Source organism: Doryrhamphus excisus, chromosome 6, assembly GCF_030265055.1.
Source record: "Doryrhamphus excisus isolate RoL2022-K1 chromosome 6, RoL_Dexc_1.0, whole genome shotgun sequence".
Lineage (NCBI taxonomy): Eukaryota > Metazoa > Chordata > Actinopteri > Syngnathiformes > Syngnathidae > Doryrhamphus > Doryrhamphus excisus.
Genome location: NC_080471.1, coordinates 17,553,266 through 17,577,039, shown reverse-complemented (window position 1 = coordinate 17,577,039; position 23,774 = coordinate 17,553,266). Strand labels below are relative to the sequence as shown.

General features: G+C 44.7%; 1 protein-coding gene across 1 annotated transcript; it reads right to left on the bottom strand.

The window, feature by feature from the left end:
- Window positions 1-2,745: 2,745 nt before the first annotated feature.
- Window positions 2,746-23,423, bottom strand: tle3a (TLE family member 3, transcriptional corepressor a). The gene is made up of 21 exons (XM_058075594.1): window positions 23,053-23,423; window positions 22,573-22,707; window positions 22,192-22,292; window positions 21,997-22,060; window positions 20,637-20,681; window positions 15,005-15,067; window positions 14,389-14,493; window positions 10,902-11,106; window positions 10,492-10,499; window positions 8,695-8,817; window positions 8,570-8,620; window positions 8,345-8,497; window positions 7,756-7,888; window positions 7,460-7,635; window positions 7,276-7,349; window positions 6,941-7,190; window positions 6,236-6,483; window positions 6,005-6,152; window positions 5,774-5,924; window positions 5,510-5,586; window positions 2,746-4,286 (listed from the first exon to the last, which is right to left on the bottom strand). Exons 2-21 carry the CDS (start codon window positions 22,594-22,596, stop codon window positions 4,179-4,181), a joined length of 2,307 nt encoding a protein of 768 aa, XP_057931577.1. The 5' UTR covers window positions 22,597-22,707; window positions 23,053-23,423; the 3' UTR covers window positions 2,746-4,178.
- Window positions 23,424-23,774: the final 351 nt, after the last annotated feature.

The following is a 23,774-nucleotide window of genomic DNA, read 5'->3' as shown; positions in this document are numbered from 1 at the left end:
AAGCTGACACGAGAAGATGATGATACCGATAACATGTGTGGTCTGCTATTCCACATCCTTACCCTGGAGTATCTAAAGTAGCATCCTGTGCTGATATCATGTGATTTCCACAGTCGAGTGCAACATCATGTGTGCACTTAAAGACAAAAAAAAAAACAGTAGTTTGACCATTGCAGCAAAGGCAATCCAACCTAATCCAAATGAATCCTAGTTTTGCAGGTTTGTTCATCCTGCTTGGAGGGTGATGGGGGGGGGGGGGGGGGGGGGGGGGGGCTGTGCTGGGGAGCTTATCTGCTGCTTGTGCTTGCTGGCTGTAGACGCCTCGTCTTATCAGGGTCTGGCCTGCTCAGGGATTGGAGGCTTCATGGGAAGTAAACATAGAACCTGTCCTTTGCTTATCTACTCCAGGAGGCTGTGTGTATGTGTGTGTGTGTGTGAGAAGCTAAGGGATGGAGAAAGAAAAGCCTGTTTCCATGACAACCTCTTCCTGTAACCCACCAGGGTTCTCCTCTAGAGAACCCTGGTGGTCTTTGTGTAATGCGATTCTACTAGAATGCACTGTGGATTAGAGCTCCACTGCCTTCAGGCCCTAGGCAGGGCAGTGAAGACATTATTACCCAGATCAAATGCTGTAATCACTCGGCACTGGAGGCTTTCACATCTATTGCAGATAAAAACCTAGAAATGGCAATACTCAGGTGATTAAGGGATTTTCTGCATTTCATCAGGGTGCCAGTCCCTCTGTTTCTCCCTGCCATCAAAAAAAAAAAAAAAAGAGTGTGATGGAAGGGGAGAACAAACCAAAATGCCAGCCAAAAAAAAAAAAAACTAAACTAAAGCTTGGCAGCAGTCATTTGCATGTACAAGCCCTCATATGGGCATTATAGACCCCCCTACATTTTCTAGAGGTTTTTTTTTTTGACTGTAAAACACTTAGGGCACTCTCTCTTGCTCTGCACTGTAGGCCTCTTCAAAAAGCAGGACCTGCTGAAAGCCCTCCATTGAGGGGTATCAGCGGAAGGCGAGACAACAACCCCTCAGTATGCGACCATTGGTACGCCGAGGTGCAACCTTTCATCTGTAGATGTTCTATTGTGTGAGGAAGTGAGGAAGAAATTTGTACTCGAGCAAAGAAGCTGAGGCTACAATGTTGGGAGGAAGTACACACTTCAGCCATGTGGGACAAGAAAAGACTATAGCTGCTAACAAATGGGCCCGTGAGAGCGGGGCACGGCGGCTGGCTCCATGCTGAAAGCATCCGGCCCCGCTTTTATAATCTAACAACAACATCTCTGAAGAGGCAGTCGTAAGCAGGGCTCACAGCTTCACGCACAAAAGTCCTAGAGGAGCCTCGCTGTGTGGAGTGGAAGGACCGGGCTATTCAAAAGTACTCAGCTGCCAAAAGCCCACTTGAGAGAATTCAAGAGCGGTATTTGCGTCATATTTCTTGAGTGTCACTGCATGAAGTCTTATTTTATCACTTGGTGAACAGCAATGCTGTGTCCATATGCTAAAAATTGTAATTGTTGGCATCGACTATACTAGTAATGGGCCTCAAATATTAATACAAGTTAAGTCATGTCCCCTCCCCTCTCTCTAATAGCACCCAGAATACCTTCCTCGCTCATGTCTGTGTTTCTCGAGAGACACTTGTCAACTCCTTTCTGGATGCATTTACTGCCATTTTCTGACAACCTCCCATTTATACTGTCAAAGGAAGGGACTGTGCTAAGCCTGCAAGTGGATGGAGAGCAGGATGAGACTAAAAGAAGAGCAGCCATCAAAATAGACACAATGTTGGGGAAAAATGGAGGCAAATTTATCATAAACGATGTTCAACAAAACAATCAGGATGTAATAATCATCTTCATTCACTCATTTTATACCGCTTATCCTCACGAGGGTTGGGAGGGTGCTGGAGCCTATCCCAGCTACCTTCGGGCGAGAGGCGGAGTACACCCTGGACTATAAAATTAATGCACGTGAATGATAATAAAGTGCTTTTCAAGAAAAAGATGCTGAAATACCCACTTTATTCGGATTTGATGACGTTATCATCTAATTTGCACAGCCCCCACCCGCCCAGTCCCATCATAATGTGTTTATGGGGTCAGATGTTATTAGATTAACTCCTCAGTTTTGAAGTATAAACACTGTGCATTTCTTCTTTAAAAATAAACTCATTAATTCATTCATTTTCTACCGCTTATCCTCACAAGGGTTGCAAGGGGTGCTGGAGCCTATCCCAGCTGTCTTCAAGCGAGAGGCGGGGTACACCCTGGACTACAAAATTAATGCATGTGAATGATAAAATGTTTTTCAAGAAAAAGATGCTGAAATACCCACTTTATTTGGATTTGGATCTAATTGGATCTAAAAATTGGATCTAATTTGCACAGCCCTCAACCGCCCAGTCCCATCATAATATGTTTATGGAGTCAGATGTTATTAGATTAACTCCTCAGTTTTGTATAAACACTGTGCATTGCTTCTTTAAAAATAAACTCATTTATTCATTCATTTTCTACCGGAGCCTATCCCAGCTGTCTTCCGGCGAGAGGAAGGTACACTCTAGACTGGTCGCCAGCCAATCACAGGGCACATATAGACAAACAACCATTCACACTCACATTCATACCTATGGACAATTTGGAGTCGCCAAACCTAGCATGTTTTTGGAATGTGGGAGGAAACCGGAGTACCCGGAGAAAACCCACGCATGCACGGGGAGAACATGCAAACTCCACACAGAGATGGCCAAGGGTGGAATCGAACTCAGGTCTCCTAGCTGTGTGTCCTGCGCGCTAACCACTTGTACCGCCGTACAGCCCGTAATAATCACCTTATGAAATAAAATGTTATCATTGCAGAAAAATGTTGTAGAAATCCAGTCACCCCACCCACGAGTAAAAATCTATACCCACTCAATTCACTCAGCAGCAAAAGCAGTATGTTCTTTTTTTAATATAAAAACAGTCTATTGAGTCATCAACAACTGCCAACTGTACAATCCTCAAGGATGACGACACATGATCGCGACAAGTCTAATGTGTTTACACACAGTCCGTTCCCCTCCACGAGCAGGTTGTAGTGGAATATTATGAAACACAGAGGAAAGCAAGCAGAGCTTTCCCATAAAGTTGTATGTGCTGATGGCTTTTACCTGCCACCATAAGACTTGCATATCAGTCACAAACAGCGTTAGAGAAAGAGAGAGAGGCCATTGAGACTGATGACTTTGTCCAACGAGGCAATGAAGCGTCACATCAACAGGGTGAAATCAAGTCACAGCTGCTTCTCCATAAAAGCCATCAGTCTTTCAGTAGATAGAAATCCATTTCCATGTTATTGAAAGCAGCCAGAGTCCAGGGTAAGGTCTTCATTAAGCTGTTGAGTCACAGGCCGCCATTTTCCTCCTTCCAGTCAGACAAAAAGAGATTTTTGTCAAGCATTTTTACAATTATCCACTGCTAAATTCCACGGGTCAACCATCTGTGTTCTGTGTTAAAGCAAATTCCAGTGAAGGAGAAAAAGGCTGTTTTCAGGAGACGAAGGGGGGGAAAAAAAATCCAAATTAGATTTCTGAAAAGGTCATCCACCACAACCAATGTGAAAAAAGCAGAGGAGGGGGGTAAAAAGGAAATAGAATATCCGCTTACAAAGTTCTAATCTAATTTTCATTCCCAGAGGGGACAGAAAATCACTGAACAAGAAAGAACCATCACAAGCGTAATTGGACACCAAAATATAAATCTATAAAAGGCCTTTTTTAACTCCACTATGTACACTTTTCACAGGACCTCCGAGAAGAAACTCCACAGCGAAGCACTGCTTCTAGTTGTGTCATGGAACTTTATTTCCACATCAGAAAGGACGACTTAAAAAAAAAAAAATCCAGCAAACAGAAAAAAAAAAAAAAAAGAAAAAAGCCCAGCAAGCCATTATATCCTTCGTGGTGCCTTTGGGAACTGTTCTCGCTGTACAAGTGTTAGTTGGATGAGTGAGGAAGTGCAGAGCCGAAGGTCACAACATCCAGGTACAACATAAACATCCATCATCTCAGTCCGGCACTGCCCAACTTCCTGGCAAATCCATTTCCGGAGCTGCAGGCAACGTCCATGCAGTCTGTGAGAGGGTGTGTCCATGGAGGGATGGAGGGAGAAGACAACGCTCCATTCTTAGTAGATCACTTCGTACACTGTAGCTTTCTTGTCACCGGAGCCTGTCACGATGTACTTGTCATCCGTGGAGATGTCACAGCTCAGGACAGATGAGGACTCCTTGGACTGTAAAGCAGGTAAGACAGGGAAACGTTTCAGGCTTGCAGGAAGTACTCAGGACAACATCTGAAGTTAAGGTGACTATAGCGCTATCATTAGATTGAGGTGAATACGTTCTGGCCTGGTACGCCTAGCAATAGCTCAGGTTCACTTTTCACTGATAAAAGAAGTCCTGAGTCCTAAGGGGTGTGGAGGCCAAAAGAAGCATACAAATTAAAGTAATTAAGCATAATTATTGATTTTCACAGTAATGTCACTCGTGTTTTATTCGCTATTAAATCATTTGCTACTCCAAATGCCAACGATATCTAACGTCACTGCAATCTACCGCATTTCATATATAAATAGATTAATTAGCGACCGCATTAGCCTGTTAATTGTAATTTATATTTTCAAATCACTCGCTAGCGAGGGGAATCTATATTACTGAAGTGTACCGTGACGTTCCAAGTTTTATACCGGCTATCTAATCACTCATGTAATGCAGCACATTGATGTGAAGTCTGTTTGCTGTGAATTATAAGCACCCTAAGTCTGCTATGGAATTCAGTATACATACAACATATGGACGGGCAGGAAGTGTGCTAAATTAAAGACGTAAACAACATGGCCACGTGTTTATTTCTTGCCTTTGTTTTTATTACTTATTATTTATTACACTATTACGATACTACTGTTGATACTACTGTTACTGTATAATAAGTTAATAGTCGTAGCCCCATCAATCATGAATAGTGTATGTGTCGTTCCTGCAGGAGATGCTGAGCCAACTGATGTCTGCGCCAATCGATATCGACCGATATCGATGAAAAAGCACAGTATGGATATCGGCCGATACTTGCTTTTTTCATTTTGTAGAAGTAGCTCTCACAAGAAAAAAAAACCTAATGCCGCCTAATATAGCCAGCAGTACATTTACACATTTACACTGCATGTATGTGATCGGTATTGGTATCGGTCGATTTCACTCATGGATTATCAGGATCGGTATCGGTAGCATAAAACCATAATCGGAACATCCTTAGTAGGAAACATTTATTATGACCAATTTGTCTCATCTGCCTAAGTCACAGCTGGAAAGCGGCGAAGGGTGATGATGTAATGAGAATCAAGTGGTGTCCCATTTCTTAATGGCTTCTTCCCCTTTGCCCGAGGTTTTAAGGGGTAGGGGAACGGTTCGGACCAAGGGGTGGAACTGGGATGAACATAGGAAATATTGAAGTGCATACCTGGAATATGCTGGCTCCGTAGGGAGTCCTCCAAGCATTCAACAAGTTGTCTTTCCCAGTGCTTACAAACCATTTCCCTGCAAGAAAACAATCTTATAACACCTCAGACATGAAAAGCGAGTACGTTTCTAGCCTTGAGCATAGAGATGGGCATTTAACTTCATTTCATGAATTGACTATGAGGATCATTAGTAGGGTGCGCTACTTAAGAGATGAAGAACACATTAAAAAGCAGACTTTCTTTACAAAAGTACTTGTTCGTACCACAGTAGGCAAACTTGAGCGAGAGGACGCAGCTCTCGTGGAGGTGCAGCTGATACTTGTCCGGTTTGGAGTGGTGTAGCACTTCCACGTTACTGCTCTCCATGCCCACAGCTAACCACTCCCCAGTCGGACAGTAACCCAGCGAGAAGATCTGCAAAAAAAAAGCAGTCATTTGTGTCAAATGATGTGTGCTTACAGTATCTTCGTATTCTGCTTATTTGCGACTTGAACCTGTGATGTGAAGTCGTGCTGCTGTAGCTGTCGACCCTCCCTTAGATCCCAGGAGCGAACCGTGTTGTCAAGCCCGCCTGTCCACAGTTTAGTACCATCATGGGAAATATCAATGCAACTAGCACCGTCTGTGTGACCCTGGAACTGCCTACAATGAAAAGAACATTTATATTATAGACATTTAAAGAAAAGGACCCCTAATCGGTAAAAAAAAGAATGTTTTCTTCCCACCTGACAAGAGTCTGGTTGTGGAGGTCCCACACGGCAATGTTTCCATCACTGCAGCAGGAGAAGCAGACTTTGGCATCAGGGCTGATGGCCAAGGCGTAGCACGCCGGCGCCGAGGAGGTGAGCTCGGCTTTGATGCGAGGCGTCTGAGAGGCCAGATCCCAGATGGTCAGCGTGCTGGCCTCGCCTCCTACAATCAATGTGCGGCCATCAGGCAGCAGCTTACAGGAGCGGATGTAGTTATCCCTGTTCTGTTGCCCACAGGACACAAAAGCCAAATCAATTGTTGTTCAGGGTCGCGCAGCTCAAGAGAGATTTCGGAACAAGTCGGTGGCGAAGTGAATGAAAATCCTGCTGTCATAATAAATCAATAGAAGCGTTTGTCAAAGCTGGTCTGCTCTCTTTTCAGCAGACTGCTATGACCACGTCTATTTTGTTGTGTTTATATCCTTTACAAAATGTCATGTAATAGTTATCGTTTCCTTATTTTCCTTTTGTGGTTTAGTGGACATGCATTATTGAATGAAAGCGTGTGCTTGTTTTTCTAACAGTGAAGCTGTCAGCGGTATGCCTGGCCTGGCCCTCGTGTTTAACAACAGATCATCCAAACGCTAATGGAACGAGCATTTGTTTAAACAGTTCATACCTGTCGCAACAACACAAAAAGGTGGTGAAAATGTACGCTATGAATCACTCGGCACTCCTTACCAGACAGTCCAGTTGGGACACGGGACTTTTGCTGCCAGGTTGGCTGATATCCCAGATTTTGACACAGCCTTTGCCGCCGGTGTAGACGTGGCGTGTGGGGTTGCTAATGGTTACGGCACACACCACCTCGCCGTGACTCAACGTGTTGATCTGACGGGCGTGGCGGGGGATACCAGGGCCAATCAGGGCGTCGGGTGGGAAAGGTACGGGCTGCATCTGGCCGTCTGCGCTCACGTGGAAAGAGTAAGCCCTGGAAGCGGAACGTATGATCAATATTATCAGGTTACATTGCGAGTATTGTACAAATGCGGAGTTAAACCGAGCACAATACTTACGGTTTACCTCCCGAGATGGACGTGAGGCTTGCTGGAAGGCCAGGGGCTCTCATGTGGCTGTGAGGATCAAATCCCTGAAGGAAAAACAGGTGTATATATCAAAAACTATAAAAGCACAGAAAGAAAGATACACGCCGATTAAAGGATCTATTATGGGTACTACTGTACATATTAGATGTGTTACCATGGGAGCGCGTCCATAGGCTGCAGCAGCTGCAGCACTCATCTGAGGGGAGATGTGCAGACCAGCATAGACACCAGGACTAGTCAGGCCTCCATTGATTTCGTGATGGCCCATCATTGCAAAGGGAGTCGGGTAGGAGCCTGCGATGGACAGAGGTGTACGCAGGGCTGGGGCTGCTGTAGACAAAGCACGGAGGTTGCATTAGAATGAGGCATAACAGCAGACTGGCGGATGAAAAAAAAGACTAGCAAAGCAGGATATTACATTGTCTTTTGTGCAAAGAGAATGTTACCAACCGAGAGCCTCCATGCCTGGTGGTTTGCCCAGGATGGGTCTGAGCCCAGGAGTGGAGCTGGTGCCAGGGGTGGGGGCATCGTTGCGCGGGGTGGGGGTGTTGGACTTGAGGCCAGGCGTGGAGGATTTGTCATTCTGTTGAGGGGAAACGACAGAGTGTTCACAATCTGGGAAGCTGGGCACTGTTCAGACTGACAACTTGAGAGCAAACTGAACTTAATCCAGTCTAATTCTGACAACGCGTACAGTCCTGCCGAGCCATAAACTGCTATTTATTCTAAAACCTATTACGACCACAATGGGGATAGGCGCTTTTTATCCCTTTACTGCTTTGGCTTTAATCTTTTAGTGAGGAAGAGGGGGGAGAAAATCCTAGAATAGTTAAATACATTGTGCTATTAACGGCAAGGACCTGACTGATTCTGATTCGGGACAATATTATCCCTGACGTTTAGTCATGCACTTAAATCACAGACAGCTATTCCCTAATCCACTGCCAAAAATGTCCTAGATTTATTTGGACATGTCCCTTTGCGCTCCCTTTTAAACCCCTTTCTGGCCTACTTTGAGCCAGCTCTCCTGCTGCCTTACATGACTGAGCTCCTTGGCCTTGGAGGATGGGGTGCTTCCAGAGGATGCCACCGATGCCGGGCTGTTGGGCGTGTCTTTCTTTGGGGGTCGGGGCTTATCAATGCCATTTTCAGGCGGCGAGTGTGCTGGGCTGGCTCGGGGCGTGGCAGGATCCTGTAGAAAACACATTTTTCAAACATTGTGCCACCAAGACAGTCAAAGCGGCGCGCCAAATCGCACGCTCACCTCATTAGACACATCTACCACGAGGTCATCACTTTTCTCTCCATCACTGTCCTGTGAAGACAATGGGCTCATGAGTCGATATGCAACAAATGTGTTTATTAATGAAAGCGTTTTAGGTCACATACATATCTGCTCATGCTATCCTTCTCCTCCACTTTGCGCTTCTTGGAGTCCAAACTGTAGTCGGAGGAGCTGCGGTGCTTCTCGCTGGCTGTGCGTAAGCTTTCTGACGGCGATATTGAGTTATTCTGAAAAGAGAAAAGGCAAACAAAGGCTTTATTAGCATTTCATCTAGCAGTGAATCATTCATCCGTTACAAGTTGCTCACAGGGAACGCCCCGTGCCAAGGCAAACACTAAATGCGTCTCATTTGCGCAATTATGGATGCCACAGACTCTTAAAATGCAGCTGTGAGCCAGCACCAAAGTGTACCCTGACACCAGCCAAGCCCAATCTCACACACACAAGGCTGTCTCTGGCTGCACAACAGAGTGGCCTATTATCTGAGCTGAAAGGAGGCTGGCTTGTTTTCTAAGCTGGGCTCCCTCCTTCTCATAGCTGGACAACAAACGGCCTCACGGGGACATGAGCAGAGTGTTGTGGCTGAACAGAGGGCCTTTTCTCTGCAGTCACTCGGGCTAAGCGTGAGAGAGCGCGGGGAGGAGAGAATGTGGATGTCGTGGGCATTGATTGCTGCACTGTGCTCAGGCGCCATGTCAGCTCAGGCTTTGAGAAAGAAAGACAAGCTATATCTTGCCAGTGGGCACGGCACCGTGGGACAGACCGGTGCTTCTTCTTGGAGCTCGCCGCCCACACAAACATAGACCCAGCACTCTAAACGCCAACAGAATGGGAGGAACTAGGCAGGAGTCCAGCAGCTCCCCCCTGATTCCCTTCATGGAACAAAGCTATAATGTGAACAAGTCAGCAGCAGACTGAAGAAGTGAACAATGGCTGACGGACTGGCAGCTTGGGCAACAGGCCACTGTCTGTATAATGGCTGACCTTTAAAAGGGATGCTTAGCGTGACTCATTAACCAAAGTCACCACTCGGCTATCAGATGACCTGGGACGGGAGCGCAGAAACAAAAAAAGGCCTGCTAATCGCCCCAGGAGTTCCATTTCTTCAGACATGACTGAACCCATTGAGCTGGCCCAGCCTTCAGAAACCCAATCTCACACAGCCATCACAAGCCATCACAAGCCATCACAAGCCATCAGCGATCACAGCCATTCAAATTAAACGCTCGGGAAGGTCCACCCACACGGCGTCAGAGATGGGAGGAAATCAAAACAATTTCTCATTTTGTGGCGCTAAATATTTATCACATGCCAAAAGGAGAGGGAGCGATCTGGTAAACAAGGAAGACAGTGGAAGGGATCAAATAAATCCTTTAAGACGGGGGACGTCCACGTCATTCGATAATTGTGATGAAATTACAAGGCTTCTAATCTCTTCGGCATGATACAAGTCATTTCCTTCCTGGATTAAACATGTTGGATTTACATTTTCAACCTCATTTTGCATGAATCATTACTTTTTACCTCTGTCAGGAAGGTTATGCTTTAATTTTCATTTGATCAAATTATGCACAAACTTCCATCCATTCCAAGCCCAGACTTCTTTGCCTGCAAAGACTAAGGCGACTGGGCCTAAAATGTACATAGCAATGTATATTGCAGCCTTTTGCGATAACACATAAACATATATATATTCATTGTCATATCAATTAAAATAAAAACATCCTTTGGTTGATGACATACACTGGAACATAATGCTAAATTATACAGGAGATGGATGTCTAATGATATTCAACTTGAGGCCGATCCAAATTCCAATGACGCATTCTACTTAGTGCCACATTTTACGCTTGAATTAGAACTAAAAGTACAAGAAGAAAACTAAATATGTACACACTCACCGTGCTCTCTGCTTGTCAAACATCACAATGGTGGTCACGGTGAAGAAGGGGATGATGACGATAAATTAGAAGTGATGGGGAAGAAAGAAGAAGAAAAAAAAAGTCAGTTAGCATATAATAACAGATGCCCCTGGCAGAAAGTGTGAGAATCAACCTGAGGGTACGGGGCCTCACTTATCACTAAAGCTGTTGAATAGCTTATGCAGTCACGGGCTGGGAATGTATCAGCTCATTACCCAGACAGAATGTGAACAGACAGGATGTGCTCATCACCTTAGGGCCCTGCGAACCTGCTCTAGAGATGGAGCAGTACTCTGCCAGGAGATGTTTTGTCCTTGTTTAACATCTATTCATCTGTCTAAACGTTCATATACGCACACTTAGAAGTTTAGTCGATCACTGGAACTTACCTCTGTGTTCCAGATCATGGTGGTTCTTCTCATCCTTCACTGGGAGGTGGGCTTGGCTGCCCAGTGCTCCGAGCGCGAGCAGGCCGGATCCCGCGCCCGTGACGGGAGGGATGCCAGGCGGTTGCAGGCCGGAGGGGTGCGGGGGCAGCTGGACGGGGGGCCCGTGAGCAGCATGAGAGAGGTGTTGTGCCTGGAGTTGCTGCTGCTGCAAGCAGACGAGCAGACACCAAGTGGGTCACAAGGAAAAGGCAAGTGGGAAACATAGTGCACATAAATAAGGCTGATCTGTTGAACCCTGCATGTTATTAGCACATTGACACATTCTATTACCGTCACAATCACACAGCGACCCCACTCAGTGCTATTTCTATACTAGGCCAGCACTCGCTTTGCGCACATGAGAGAATGACTTGTGTTCAACTACTCTACACATTTAATGACCCAGGGGTCAAGACGCTTGATTGCACAGCAGGAGCGGCATTTCCAGTTAAAGAAATAGCAACGACAAAGAGCCACTTTGAGTCGACCTGCACTTAATGGAGAGTAAACATTTCACTTCAAGTAAAATAGAGCACTGCAGCCACCGCAGCATTCTGTGCTCTACTCTATGCCATCAGTGAGCAATCCTCTTAAGCAACGTGAAGCTGTGTAGGAATCTGACAGCCTGTGGGCTAAACAACTACCTGCTTTTAAAACACTTTCAAAAAAAAAAAAAAAAAAAGCCAAGCAGCCTCTATTTACTCCTATCATATTCATGTTCCTGGATTAACACAGAACATGAATCATTTGCACGAGCAAACTTGCGAAAACTGAAAGAACGCTAAGTGTAGAGAGCTGGCACTGCTGCCGTCTCACTTTGAGTGTTTCGAGTGTGCGTTTGTGTGCATCTGGAGGGCTGCTGTGGGAGCCAGGGGCTGGGGGGTCCCACGCTGGCACTCAGTCAACCCACCCATATTCACCATCAATATTTAAAAGACACGGGGAAATGGATGGGAGTTAAAAGCCCCTCAGCATGGAAGTAAGCAGTTTAAAGCAAGGTTAAATAATACTTAGCTGAGACACCAATAAAAACATCAGCAATTTATTACCTGTCTGCGAGCCAGCTGAATAATTTAGGTGCTGTTACGGCATGCGCCTCCTCTCTTTTACAAGAATGGCTTCAATCAGCGGCCATTATCGCCCTTTCACCAATATGAGCCACTTTGTAAAGACCCGGGAGGTGAGACAGCTGATCAGGCTGACTATTAACATACATTATTCAGTCAGAAATTCAAGCCTATAAATTGGGCATATGGTACTACAACTTGCCCTTAAAAAGTCACTCCTCAGCATTTTAACAGCTTCATACTTCCTGTATTATCTGTGCAGGACGAGTAGAGAGGCCTGCAGTGGAAAATAGCTGGCACGATTTACCTTGCAACCTTGTCCTTTGCTCTATAGGGCATATGTCAATGTAATTACAAAATATATCCATGCAGGCGGGGGAGGGCATGAGAACGATAAGGACAGTGAGTGTGTTATAATACTGTGTCCGTGAGGGAAATTAAGGTTCATTGGCAGGGGAGAGTCATCCTAGCTCATTGTGTTTAATGAGCCACTGATGGCTAATATGCATGGTTGATCAGCAAGAGCCCTCATTAGAGGACCATAAATGAAGACAATAATAAATAAAGAAAGGAGTTTGGCCTGTTTCCTCTAATTTAATCTTCCATGATAAAGAGCCTTTTTTCTTGGGCTTGGTTAAAAACACACAGATGCTACAGTGTCTAATATCACCATCTCTTGTGAACTAGCTGGATTAAATATGATGCATTTGCTCAATGGCAAAGGTGTTCACCCCGCCTGCATACGTATGGACATACATTACACCGCTACTTATAGTGTAAACACAAACACTATCACCTTACTGTTGAACATCAATTAAAAAGACACTTGCACATGGCTACTCGTTGCAGGAACAGGGAAATCTGGGCTACTTCTGTATTTGGCCTATTAGGGACTCAAACTGGAACTGCTAGCAGTGATCTCTACACGAGGCTGCCCTAGTTGCATCCTATTAATGGCCCTCGGCCCCATCAATAAGGCATGCAGACAGCTCCTGGAGGCTGCCTGGCACGCTCTTTCACCCCACCTTGCTTTACAATATGCATGAGGATTTTGGCATGCCTTGCAGAGCCTCTCCTCAATGAATAACTGATGGGAAGGTATTCGTAAAACATATAGTAGCAACATATCCATCGCATCGCCTCCGACATGAGCGGCATGCAGGACTCCAGGCAAGGGGGGCCTGACTGGTTCACAAAATAGGGGAAGTCAATGCTAAAAATACAACCGCTAAAATGCACCATGGTAGACGACCACCGGACGTCATTCTAATGTTTAGAGAAGCACCGTCAGACAGACATACATATTTTCTGCTTGATTTGTTTTGGAGACATTTGTAATTTGCAAGTCAATCACAAAGGGTACTAGCCTGTTTTGCTGTTTCAAATCATATATTAAATTTACGATTAAAAAAAAAATCATCCTAACTGTGTCAAGATATGCCATTTTAATCTCTAAACATTAAATGGAAACATGTACAGGCTAAAACTTGACCTGCATTGCACAAACCACTATGCATCTAAATGACTCCCATGGGTAACACACTGTACAATAAAAGAACTTCATAACAAAGCATCTGTATTGTATCATCCACACAAAGCCGGAACATCCGTGAAGTGTAATAAAACATCTGGTTCAGTCCAAACAAAAAAAAAAGCAATTGCCTCAAGAAACCCCCTCAGACAAATTTTACAGAGGAATCATCCTGGAACAAAAAGTCCCCAAGAGGGCATCAATTGAATTCCGATGCGTGGCTCCAATCATCGAGTCAGCCTACGAGGCCATCCTCTCCTAAAGCCTCTGCAAGTACAGTCGAACACTGATAACGTGATGGTGAAACCAATCACTGCCGGGAGGGTGCTGATCAATGAGGAACAGATGGTGTTTTTAAGGCGGTGATGAACACCAAGTGCTGTGCTAGTGTACAGCAGAGTCGTAATGGCCGACTGCTGTCTGCACCGCCTCAGCTTTCGCTGGCTGCGTTCTGCTCACGCTCAGCCTTTTAATTCCCCACAGCTATCCAGGTCAGCAGTGAGGGATGAGGCTCCTCGTTAAAACCTTAACCAATTAAAGCAATACAGGCTGAGAGGAGGATTCTCAAGAGCTCTCAGGCTCTCATTTATAAACACACAACAAGGCAGTGAAGATGCCACAGAGACCAAAGCGGGAAGAACTCAAGAGCTAGGAGCTCCACTTATGGTGTATATAGCTGGACTTTTCTAAACAAGAATATAAATATAGTATATGAGCACACTTTACATTGAAAGAGACACAATTAATGAAGAAGTATATTACAACGCAGGATACACAAATGATTATTCAAGCACTTTTAGTCACAAACCAACATTATTACTAAAAAGGAATAAAAAGGGAGTATACACACGGTGAGAGGCAGATTGGGAAGTCCACGTACCCCGATGATGGCATTCAGCTCAGTCATAGTGACCTGCTTTGCCCGCTCCACTGCCTGAGCAACCTGCTGTTGGTGCTGCGGGGAGAAGACATTTACAGAGACACATTAGGACATCTTGCAGCACTCACTGTGAATTTAAACACTTTATTCGAAAATACATGCAGTGGAACATCAACCCAAATTTATACATACTTCCATACCTCTAAAGCCACTTATATGAGCATTATAGGATTAACCAATGTTTCCCATACATTCATTTATTTGTGGCGGTCTGCCAGTAATACATTTTTGTGTGTAATGCCAAGCGGTGGATAAGCGGTAGAAAATGAATGAATTAATGAGTCTATTTTTAAAGAAGCATTGCACAGTGTTTATACTTCAAAACTGAGAAGTTAATCTAGTAGTATCTGACCTGAACCCCATAAACACATTATGACGGGACCGGGCGGTTGGGGGCTGTGCAAATTAGACGATAACGTTATCAAATCCAAATAAAGTGGGTATTTCAGCATCTTTGTCTTGAAAAGCACTTTATTATCATTCAAGTGCATTAATTTAATGTGATGGAGTCGCATTCAAAGCTTACCTCTTGTGACAGGAAAGGCATAATTTGAGCTAAAATAGCATTGAGCCGTTTGGCAATCTCCGTCTGGAAAAGAACAGAGGAGCAAAATGAGACAGTAAAAAATATGAAACAGACAATGGCTTCACATAACCCCGCCTTTAATGTTTACACCGATTAAGTCAATTACTGCAGCAATCAGAACTGCTTGACTCAACATCCTCTAAACAGCGTGATATTGACATTTGAAAGATTTAAAACATTAGGAGAGCCCAGGGGGATGGAGCACAGCTGTGCTGAGAGTGCACTCCATGCTAAACGGATATGAAGCAGCAGAGTGCTGCTGGATTGAGAGGATCCTCTCTCGCTCTGCCCTCCTTCCCCTCATCTGAGAGTACAGTGTCCTGCACTTAACCTCTATGTTAAACCGCACAACCACACCCCAGGAAGTGAAGCCCACTAAGCAAATTTTATGGTTTACTTACATGTGACATTTCAGGATTTTTGCATGCACGATGTAAAAAAAATTACACACCCTAACGACTTCAAGGGGAACGCACAACAGAGCTATCAATACTATTAGAGGCAAAGCCGCCTTATTGCCTTATTCCTGGACCGTTTGTCATTGCAAAACAACTGCCACCACCCTCCCAAGCCCCCAATCCATCCACAGAGGCCTGCCTCCATTCTTCTGCCTGTCTACCCAGCACCATGGCAACGGCTGCAGCCCTATCTTGCTGGGATCATTATGCAAATGGAACCTCTCCTTGACCGTAACAGGCTTTAAAATCATATTACGTGCTTGGAGGCAGGTCATTAAATTGAATTTTCGGCCTGTCGATCACATAATGCTGCAAATGAAAGCTAGGTTAAAAAAAAAAAAAGCAGTGGGAGGAGGACATATGCAGAGGGGGGTGTGATCGACCTCCCCCCCTTGTAAAAACACTGCACAGCTGGCTTGCTCTACCTCCTCTTTTCTTCCAGGGATGGAAGATGAGAGTGTTCAGGTTCAAGCTCTGCACTGGGAGCCAAAAAATAACAGTGCCAAAGCTACATCATCTATGGAATTTATGAGCTGCAGTTCATCCCAGGGCCACTGCGGAACACAAACACATCACAGGGATATGCTCGGATTTTTCATTTGGAGGAGCACACCCGCACACATACGCACAAAGTGCACCTCACCGACCGCCAGCTTATTTATTACACATGGCAGAAATGCCAGGCAGTTTTGGCAGCCTGACGTATTACCTCTGAGCAGAGCCAGAGAGATTGGAGAGTAATGTGCAACAGAACGAGACCTGCTGACCTAAGCTGCAACATGGATAGCCACTTAGCACGGACAGCCAGATGGACAAAAAAAAAACAGGCTGAGGAGAGGATGAAATATGAAATATAATTACATGAAAGCATGTGATCAGACAAACTAATGGAGGACAACTATACAGTGTCCTTATGTTCCACCCAGTAGTTCACTTTAACATCTTCAACATCCGCACAATGAACAAATAAACGGTCCATACCAACTTCAATGGGAGACTACTTCTGGTAGCATTTAACACTTTATTATATGCGATTTTTTGTGTATTTTATTATACTATTGTTTTACAACAACATGCTTTTTCTTAACCCTGCTACTTATTAGTTTTTAAGTCCTTTGTTATTGTAACGCGTCTGGCCCGCCTCTGCTCTGTGCACGCGGGGGTCTCAGACCACGATCCAACACTATGCTTTCAAGAAGTGTTTTTTTAACTGTACTGTATTGTATGATACATTTAATTATGTGTGACAGTAGGATAAAGAATGGAAGAAAGAAAAAAACTGCTTTCATGCTCTACGTATTTGTTGACTTTACTGGTGGGTATGATGTCATATGATCTACATAGTCAACAAAGCTATTGCCATCTCACTACAAACCCCGCATTGCAACTACAAGCCGCAACTGTTCTAGACTATGCTGTAACAGAATAGAGAACGACATTCGTGGTAATAGATCCAAAGGATAGCCCTTAAGAGAACAATGTAGATTATTAATGAAAGACGTTGAACCCTTGCTTGCTTGTTTGGCATGCAATAAAAATGCTGAACAATCATTGAAGATGGCGAGATAAAGGATTTATGAGTATGTGTATTAATGCAATCAAGTACGTGCTCTGGACAGGGTTCAAGAAGGGCCTTCAGAAATGGTTGAAAAGCACCCCAGTCTGTGTAATCCATGTTTGTCAAGATAAGCCACGTCAATAGCAGTCGAACATTTGACAGGATTTGCAAAAAGGCCTTGAGCGCACGGCCCATTCCTCTGTAGCTTAGTGTCACCATGACAGCTGGCTGGAGAGGTCAGGAAGTGGCTCATCCACCGGGGCCCTGAGCAACTGGCTCGCAACACAGCATGCAAATACATGGACCATGCATCGACTCTGCTCGCCACTGCTGTCAAGAAAAGATACATTGCAAAGCTGGGAGGAGTTTTTGCTGTTGTTGCTCCCGCTGGCAGATAAAAACGGGCTGTTACTGTCACTTTTAGTAGATGACAGCTCAGCCCTTGAGAGGCCAGCTTTATGCTGCTGCTGCTGCTGCTGCTACAGACAATTACAGGTACTCGGACTTGTGTAGCACCACTTTAAGAGCACTCTCAGGCTGCCTTGTCAGTCAGCATGCACTGAGGTGTTTGCCCGTAGCCATCAGCAGAGAAAATGGAGTCAAGACAGTGACAAGGATTAAATAACGAGGGAAAACAGTTGGTCACATGATCAGTCGGCAAACACTACTTGATCTGTCTGATTTGGAGGGCCACCAAATTAGCTAAGATGCCAGAATGACTGACTATTGTGGTCTCACATCCCTCATCTAGCTACATAGCATAAATCGTGCCAGCGATGACTTCCTGTTCAGTGCACAGTAAGATTCAAAATAAAAGCACTTCAGTATGAACCAGGACTGTACTGGACCACACCAGGTGAAAGCCGCGTGTCATTGCTTCTCTGTTAAGTAAAGGTGCCTATGTTTACGTTGACAAGGTGTTTAGATAATGCTATTATTTTTTAAGAAAAACAAATAGCGATGCCGTGGATGTTCTGATTCTGGGCATCCATGGGCTGAAATCTGCCGATACCGATAATCACACGGATTCATTATACATTTTTCCATTTATTTATGATAAGTGTTATTGGCCAGCGGTGCCGTATAAAGGGGAAAAGTCAAGACAATTGTCCCTTTGACTGCCAGGATGTCCAAAAATAGGTAATAAAATTATGTGATTTTTTTCATGTGACCGAGAATTTGTGACTGATGTGAAAAAAGGAACCTTATAAACTTACAGAGGATGAAATGACTTCTTTAAGGAGACTAAATTTAGATGTGAGAGTACTTTGGTGCAGCTCCGACAGGACTTCCAGGTAAGCGAGAGAGCACTCGGCGGACCCGGTGTCTTCCACCACTGAGAAAGGTTGGTCATCTCGTCCATTATTTTTTCGGATATTTGCTTAGCCTTCTGACTGTCACGCAGATACGGGCGGTTGTTGTCCACGTGGCTACATTAGCTGCGGTTTGACTGACAACCACACAGTGAGCCTCAAAAACTCACCATACTCAATCAAGTGTTTGTTGTTCAAATGCCGTATTAAAGCTTTTTAACATCCTACCCCTGCAAGATCGTTTTTGTGGCATGTGTTAGCGGTTAAGCTGCACAGACATGATTGTTTTTGTTATGGCACGCTTGCGCACTGTGAAGGAAAGTTGGGAGGACGCTGACATTAGTTAGCGTTAGCTTTTGAGATGTTGAAAGGCATTCATCTGCAAATGCCGATCATGTGATTTTTTTTCACAGAAAAAAAAATTGAGGTTATGAAGCAGTAATAGTGGGGGTAATCCTTTTACACGTTCTTCTACATGCAGTACTACCACTATTTGTATGTACAGCAGTTCCACTATGTTTGTTTTGGCTCCGGTTAAGGTTGACAGTCTTCTACATTCCAAACAAATCTGTGGTCAGCCTTGTCCTGAGTGACAACTGCAGGTAATTGGACTGAGGTAACAAGCACCAGATGATGGTAATTACCAGCAGACGTCATGCATATAGTCTGTCACGTATTAGGATGTCGCGAGAGAGATGAAATAGCACAGTCACGTCAGTCCATCTGAGCTGATGTATGCAAGCTGAAATCTGAATTATGATTGAAAAAAAATATGCATGGTTATAAGAATGGATTTCCTCACTATGGAATAAATCTGCTGGCGGGAAAATAATATGCTTGTGTGCATCCAATAATCCAACCCACCCTCACTGCCTGTTAACCACTCTCCATCTTCTCCACACCTCCCCCAGCCTGAGCTGCATGGATGGGGGCCCGCACTGTTTGCTCACAAACATGCCGTTCAGCAGGTTAGGGCCCCACTGATGAATTATTCAAGCACTTCCAGCAGCTCTGTTGAGGTTCCTGATAAAAAAAAAAAAGTCAGCCACTAAAATGGATCAGTCGATTAACCTGTTTACACAAAGCTGGGGTTGTCGCCCCACCCCACCCCCAACTCAGCTTTATTCTCCTTCTCCTCCACGCTCACCATCCCCCCTCCTCAGTCCTCTGGTTGGCGATAAGTGCCTGACAGAAGCTATCAGAGTGGCCCCGGCTCTGACAGACATGTGGCAGCGTGACACACGGCCCAGACTCTGATGGATCACACTACGCCTCCAGCACTGTCATTAGCCCAGCGGGGCCATTGCGGGGGAGGGGTGACCTCACCGTTTTTAAACATCAGGGAATCAAGAGACTTATGCCGTATTTCCACCAAGTGAAACAGCTCTATGTGGTGACCTATATCCGTAAACAACAAACAAGGCTTCAAAACAGGGGTTTTCAAAGTGTGAAGCGGGCCTCCCCTGAGAGGCGCCGGATGCCTTCAGGGGACATGCAGCAGCTTCAGAAAAATAATGAAAAACATTGTTTCAACATGCTAAGATAACCTCCGCTATGTTACGGCAAAGGTAACAGAGTTCCCACAGTCATCAAGTCAACATAGTCTGGAGTGATGCTCCAGAAAAATCGTTTTTCAGGGCGTTATATATATACTTAACACAACATTTTCAAAGTGGCACATTTGGTATTCCATTCCATTTACTTAGTTGCCCACAAACAATAAACAGCATACAACGTGTCCTTTACCACACCTGGTACCACAAATAAAGGATGCCAAAAGGTCAAACGATTCTTTTGAATCCCATCACAACACATGATGATGATGATGATGATGGAAACAATTTGAATGGTCTTTGCGTTACAACACTACGTTTGGACGATAGAAGCACAATGACTTCTGCCCTCCTTTCTGTAATTACATAGATCATCCCTCAACCTGATCATTAATATGCTGCCTTTAATCAGGAAACCAAAGGCCGACCCAGCCAAAGTCTACCTTTAATCTAATCAACAAGGCTGAGATAAATCCTGAAGGATTTCAATCTTCTGGCCAATTTTCTTAAGAAGCTCACAATATTCAACTGAGACAAGATCCCTGCTGTCTTTGAGAACAGCAGGAGTGTGTGTTTACAGCATGATGTCAAAACTCTATATAGATCATAGCCTGCTATCAGGTTTGATGTCCCGCGACAAAAGAAAAAGGCAGTGAACTGATTTAAAATGAGCAACAAGAGGGTACCTACCTGTTTGTGCATCTCAATGTTGAGCCCATAAGACATCTCATAGTACTGCAAAGGAAACAAAGACATCATGTAATATCCCGGAAAAATATGAAGAGATGCAAACGCTGACATCAACACATTGAGGAAATCCTCAGCTCAGCATGTATTCATTCTGGCTATCTTCTTTTTTTCCTCCGGTCATGCATGTCATCATGCTTGATGTCAGCATATGAACTTAAACTTCACATACATTAAAGAAAGTACTTTCTATTTGCGTTATTTACTATAAGAAAAGTTGTTCTGTAATACACAGAGGAAGCAAGATCAATAACTGAATTGACCACTACTCTAATTGCATCACGACATGGTTCCAAACCAGCAGCAACTGGGAGCAAATACGATCAACTTAGATGAGACGTAAAAGGAGATCAAAGAGTGACCATAAATAGACATTCTGCTTTTCCAGTGAGGGTACAGAGAATAAAAGCGTTCAATGTATTGATCGGCATTCTCCCTCAGATCTCCAGGGTGTCTATTTACTTAGTCTAAAGTGTTTGCTCAACACTCTTTATTTGCAGCCAGGTCAGTGCGTCTCTGCTTGAGGAGGCTACAGGTGGCAGCTGGGCCACAAATGGCTTTCCGGTCATTCTGATGAAGCCAATGTATTATTCAGTCCATTAGCATGGCAGAAAACTTAAGTCTCAAACAAGAAAGCCATTCTATAAGAGATACAGGAGTCCCTAGCAGCCAGGAGTGTAAGTTGACACCGTATACTTCCTCGTGTGTTTACCTAACCTCCTCCCTGTCAGCCTGACATGTTGTTTTCCTCGCTTATAAAAAGAAATGTTTAGCTTCAACCTGCAAGTTGTCGCTGGAAGTCCTTGTTTACTTGGGATGACGGGGGGGCCACAAACATGTCTTTCGTTACGTCATGTCGCATGTTAAATTCACATCACCGGCACACCTCAGTTTTCCAAAGTCACACTGAACCACAGCTTGCTCCTCCATTTTGTTTGATAGCATTTTCCCACACAGTGCCCCTCATTTACGGCCATGCATGTGTCTAAGCGTGAAGTCTCCTAGGAGAATAATCAGATCAGCACACACAGAGGGCAACGCCGTGGTCGACCCTTAGAGACCAGGGGTGCGCTTTAATGGAGCTTCGGCCTACTGCCGCCTGTCTGTCAGTCAGGAGTACACCCCCCCCTTTATCAACCAACCTCCTAGGGGATTTCACAGGCCCGTACTTGATGCTCAAGCCACCCTAACAACCACACAGGTGATCACAATAGATGCTGCTGTCTCACTCCACCCAAACTAGCTCGTCAGCAAGCCGTGCATTTTGGGGCCGTAATTGCTACCTATAGCATTGCTACCTTACCATGACATAGTGGCGCTGCATCTCTGTCTTCTCATTGGCCAGCTTGTCATACTCCACCTTAAGACTAAAATAGGAGAGAAGGTGTCAATTTCAGGCTCTCTGTCACTTGCATAACTCACTTAACCACTTGGCAGCAGATTACAGGACGGATTCATTTTGCCTGGAATCAAATATAACTTCTTTTGTCAAGTGTACCTGTGATACTGGGCTTGCAGGAACTGGAATTCATCTTTAATTCTGTCACAAGATTCAGCTACGGTGAATTTGAAGCCAGGCTGGCCGGGCTGATGAGGAGCCTGAATTATAAAAAAAAATAACATAAAAAAAAACACAAGCCCAAGTCATTACTTTGTACAATTCACACTTTTGACACATGTTAATAACTTAAGATTGTTAAAAACACAAAGATTGGTCAATTATACACAACACCTGTCGTCATATTCACACTTCTATTTACCACCATGTATCGTTGAAATATAATCTTATAGACACTTGATGGTGTGCAGGGAGGGAGGCACCATGTCAACACCACCAATAAACATGCATGCTATGCACAGAGGAGGAAGCGCCTCTTACCGGATGTCGGCCTTGTGGATACATCTTGAGAAAAAAAGAACCCTTTGTTTATTTCTGCAGGTCCTTTGACAAAATGGTAGAAAAAAAGGAGCAGGCAAGGGGCTTGTTGTTGGTGCAGGAGAGGTCGTGAATAGCCTGTGTTGAGGAAATGACGCGGTTTAATCACCAATCAAATGCACTTTTGTTTGCAACTAATAATCCCTGTGAGAATAAAGCAATCAGTACGGAAGCCAGAAACCAAAAACAGGGTCACCTATTCTTATAATACCATTTGAACCCAAAAAAAAGGAGTAGGCACTTTTACGCAGGTGCGATAAGAATGGTTGCGTGGAACTGTATGTGTTGACGGTTTAAAATCTCAATAAAAGCACCAAATCTCCGCATACAGGAGCAAACGGCTTCCCTTCGAGTCCTTCGGAGCGCCCTAAAATGTCACATGAAGCCGAGAAAAGAGTACGGGCTGCTCATTTTAACACGTACCGAAGAAGAGAAAGCAGTCTTTTAATCCGTCCAAACGAGATCGTAGTAGAGCATCATCTTTCCGGAGCCGCACCGCGAAGGCAGCAGTGGGCAAAGAACACGGCGGTGGTGGCGGTGCGGTCGGGGCTAGAACAAAAACTACTTTTCTCCTTCAAGCCGCGAACCTCCACGGAATGTGTCCGCTGTAATCCCCCGAAAGAAAAGCGGGAATGTATCTCCGAAATACGCCCAAAAAAAGGAGACTGTTTAAAACATGGTGCTCTCCACCATCTCCCTCTCGGTTGTCCAGTTTAGCCCGGTTACCACACACAGGCAGCGGGGCTGAGCTGCCGTGAAAGCGCCTATCTGTCCAATCGGATTACTCGCCAGGAAGACTGCCACATCTGCCTATCGGAGGGCGGCGACCCCACGTGGGGTTAGCGCATTGTACGTATGACGTCACCACGTCATTCGCCCGGCCCCCTTTGCTGCTGATCCACACAAACAACCATTCAAATTGGACAGAGACAACACATACTGCACATCCTCATTAGCGACCAAATCTACATGTTATAATTCATTGTCTAGAAGGACAGCGAACGTGTGTGTGTGTGTGTGTGTGAGACGTCGATGCAATGGGACGTTGCTACAGCCACATATGTGAACTAAAGTAAAACCCTTCGACCATGAAGGACACTTCAATGACCAATCGATCGCCGATTAAAATTAAAGCTTCGTCGTCG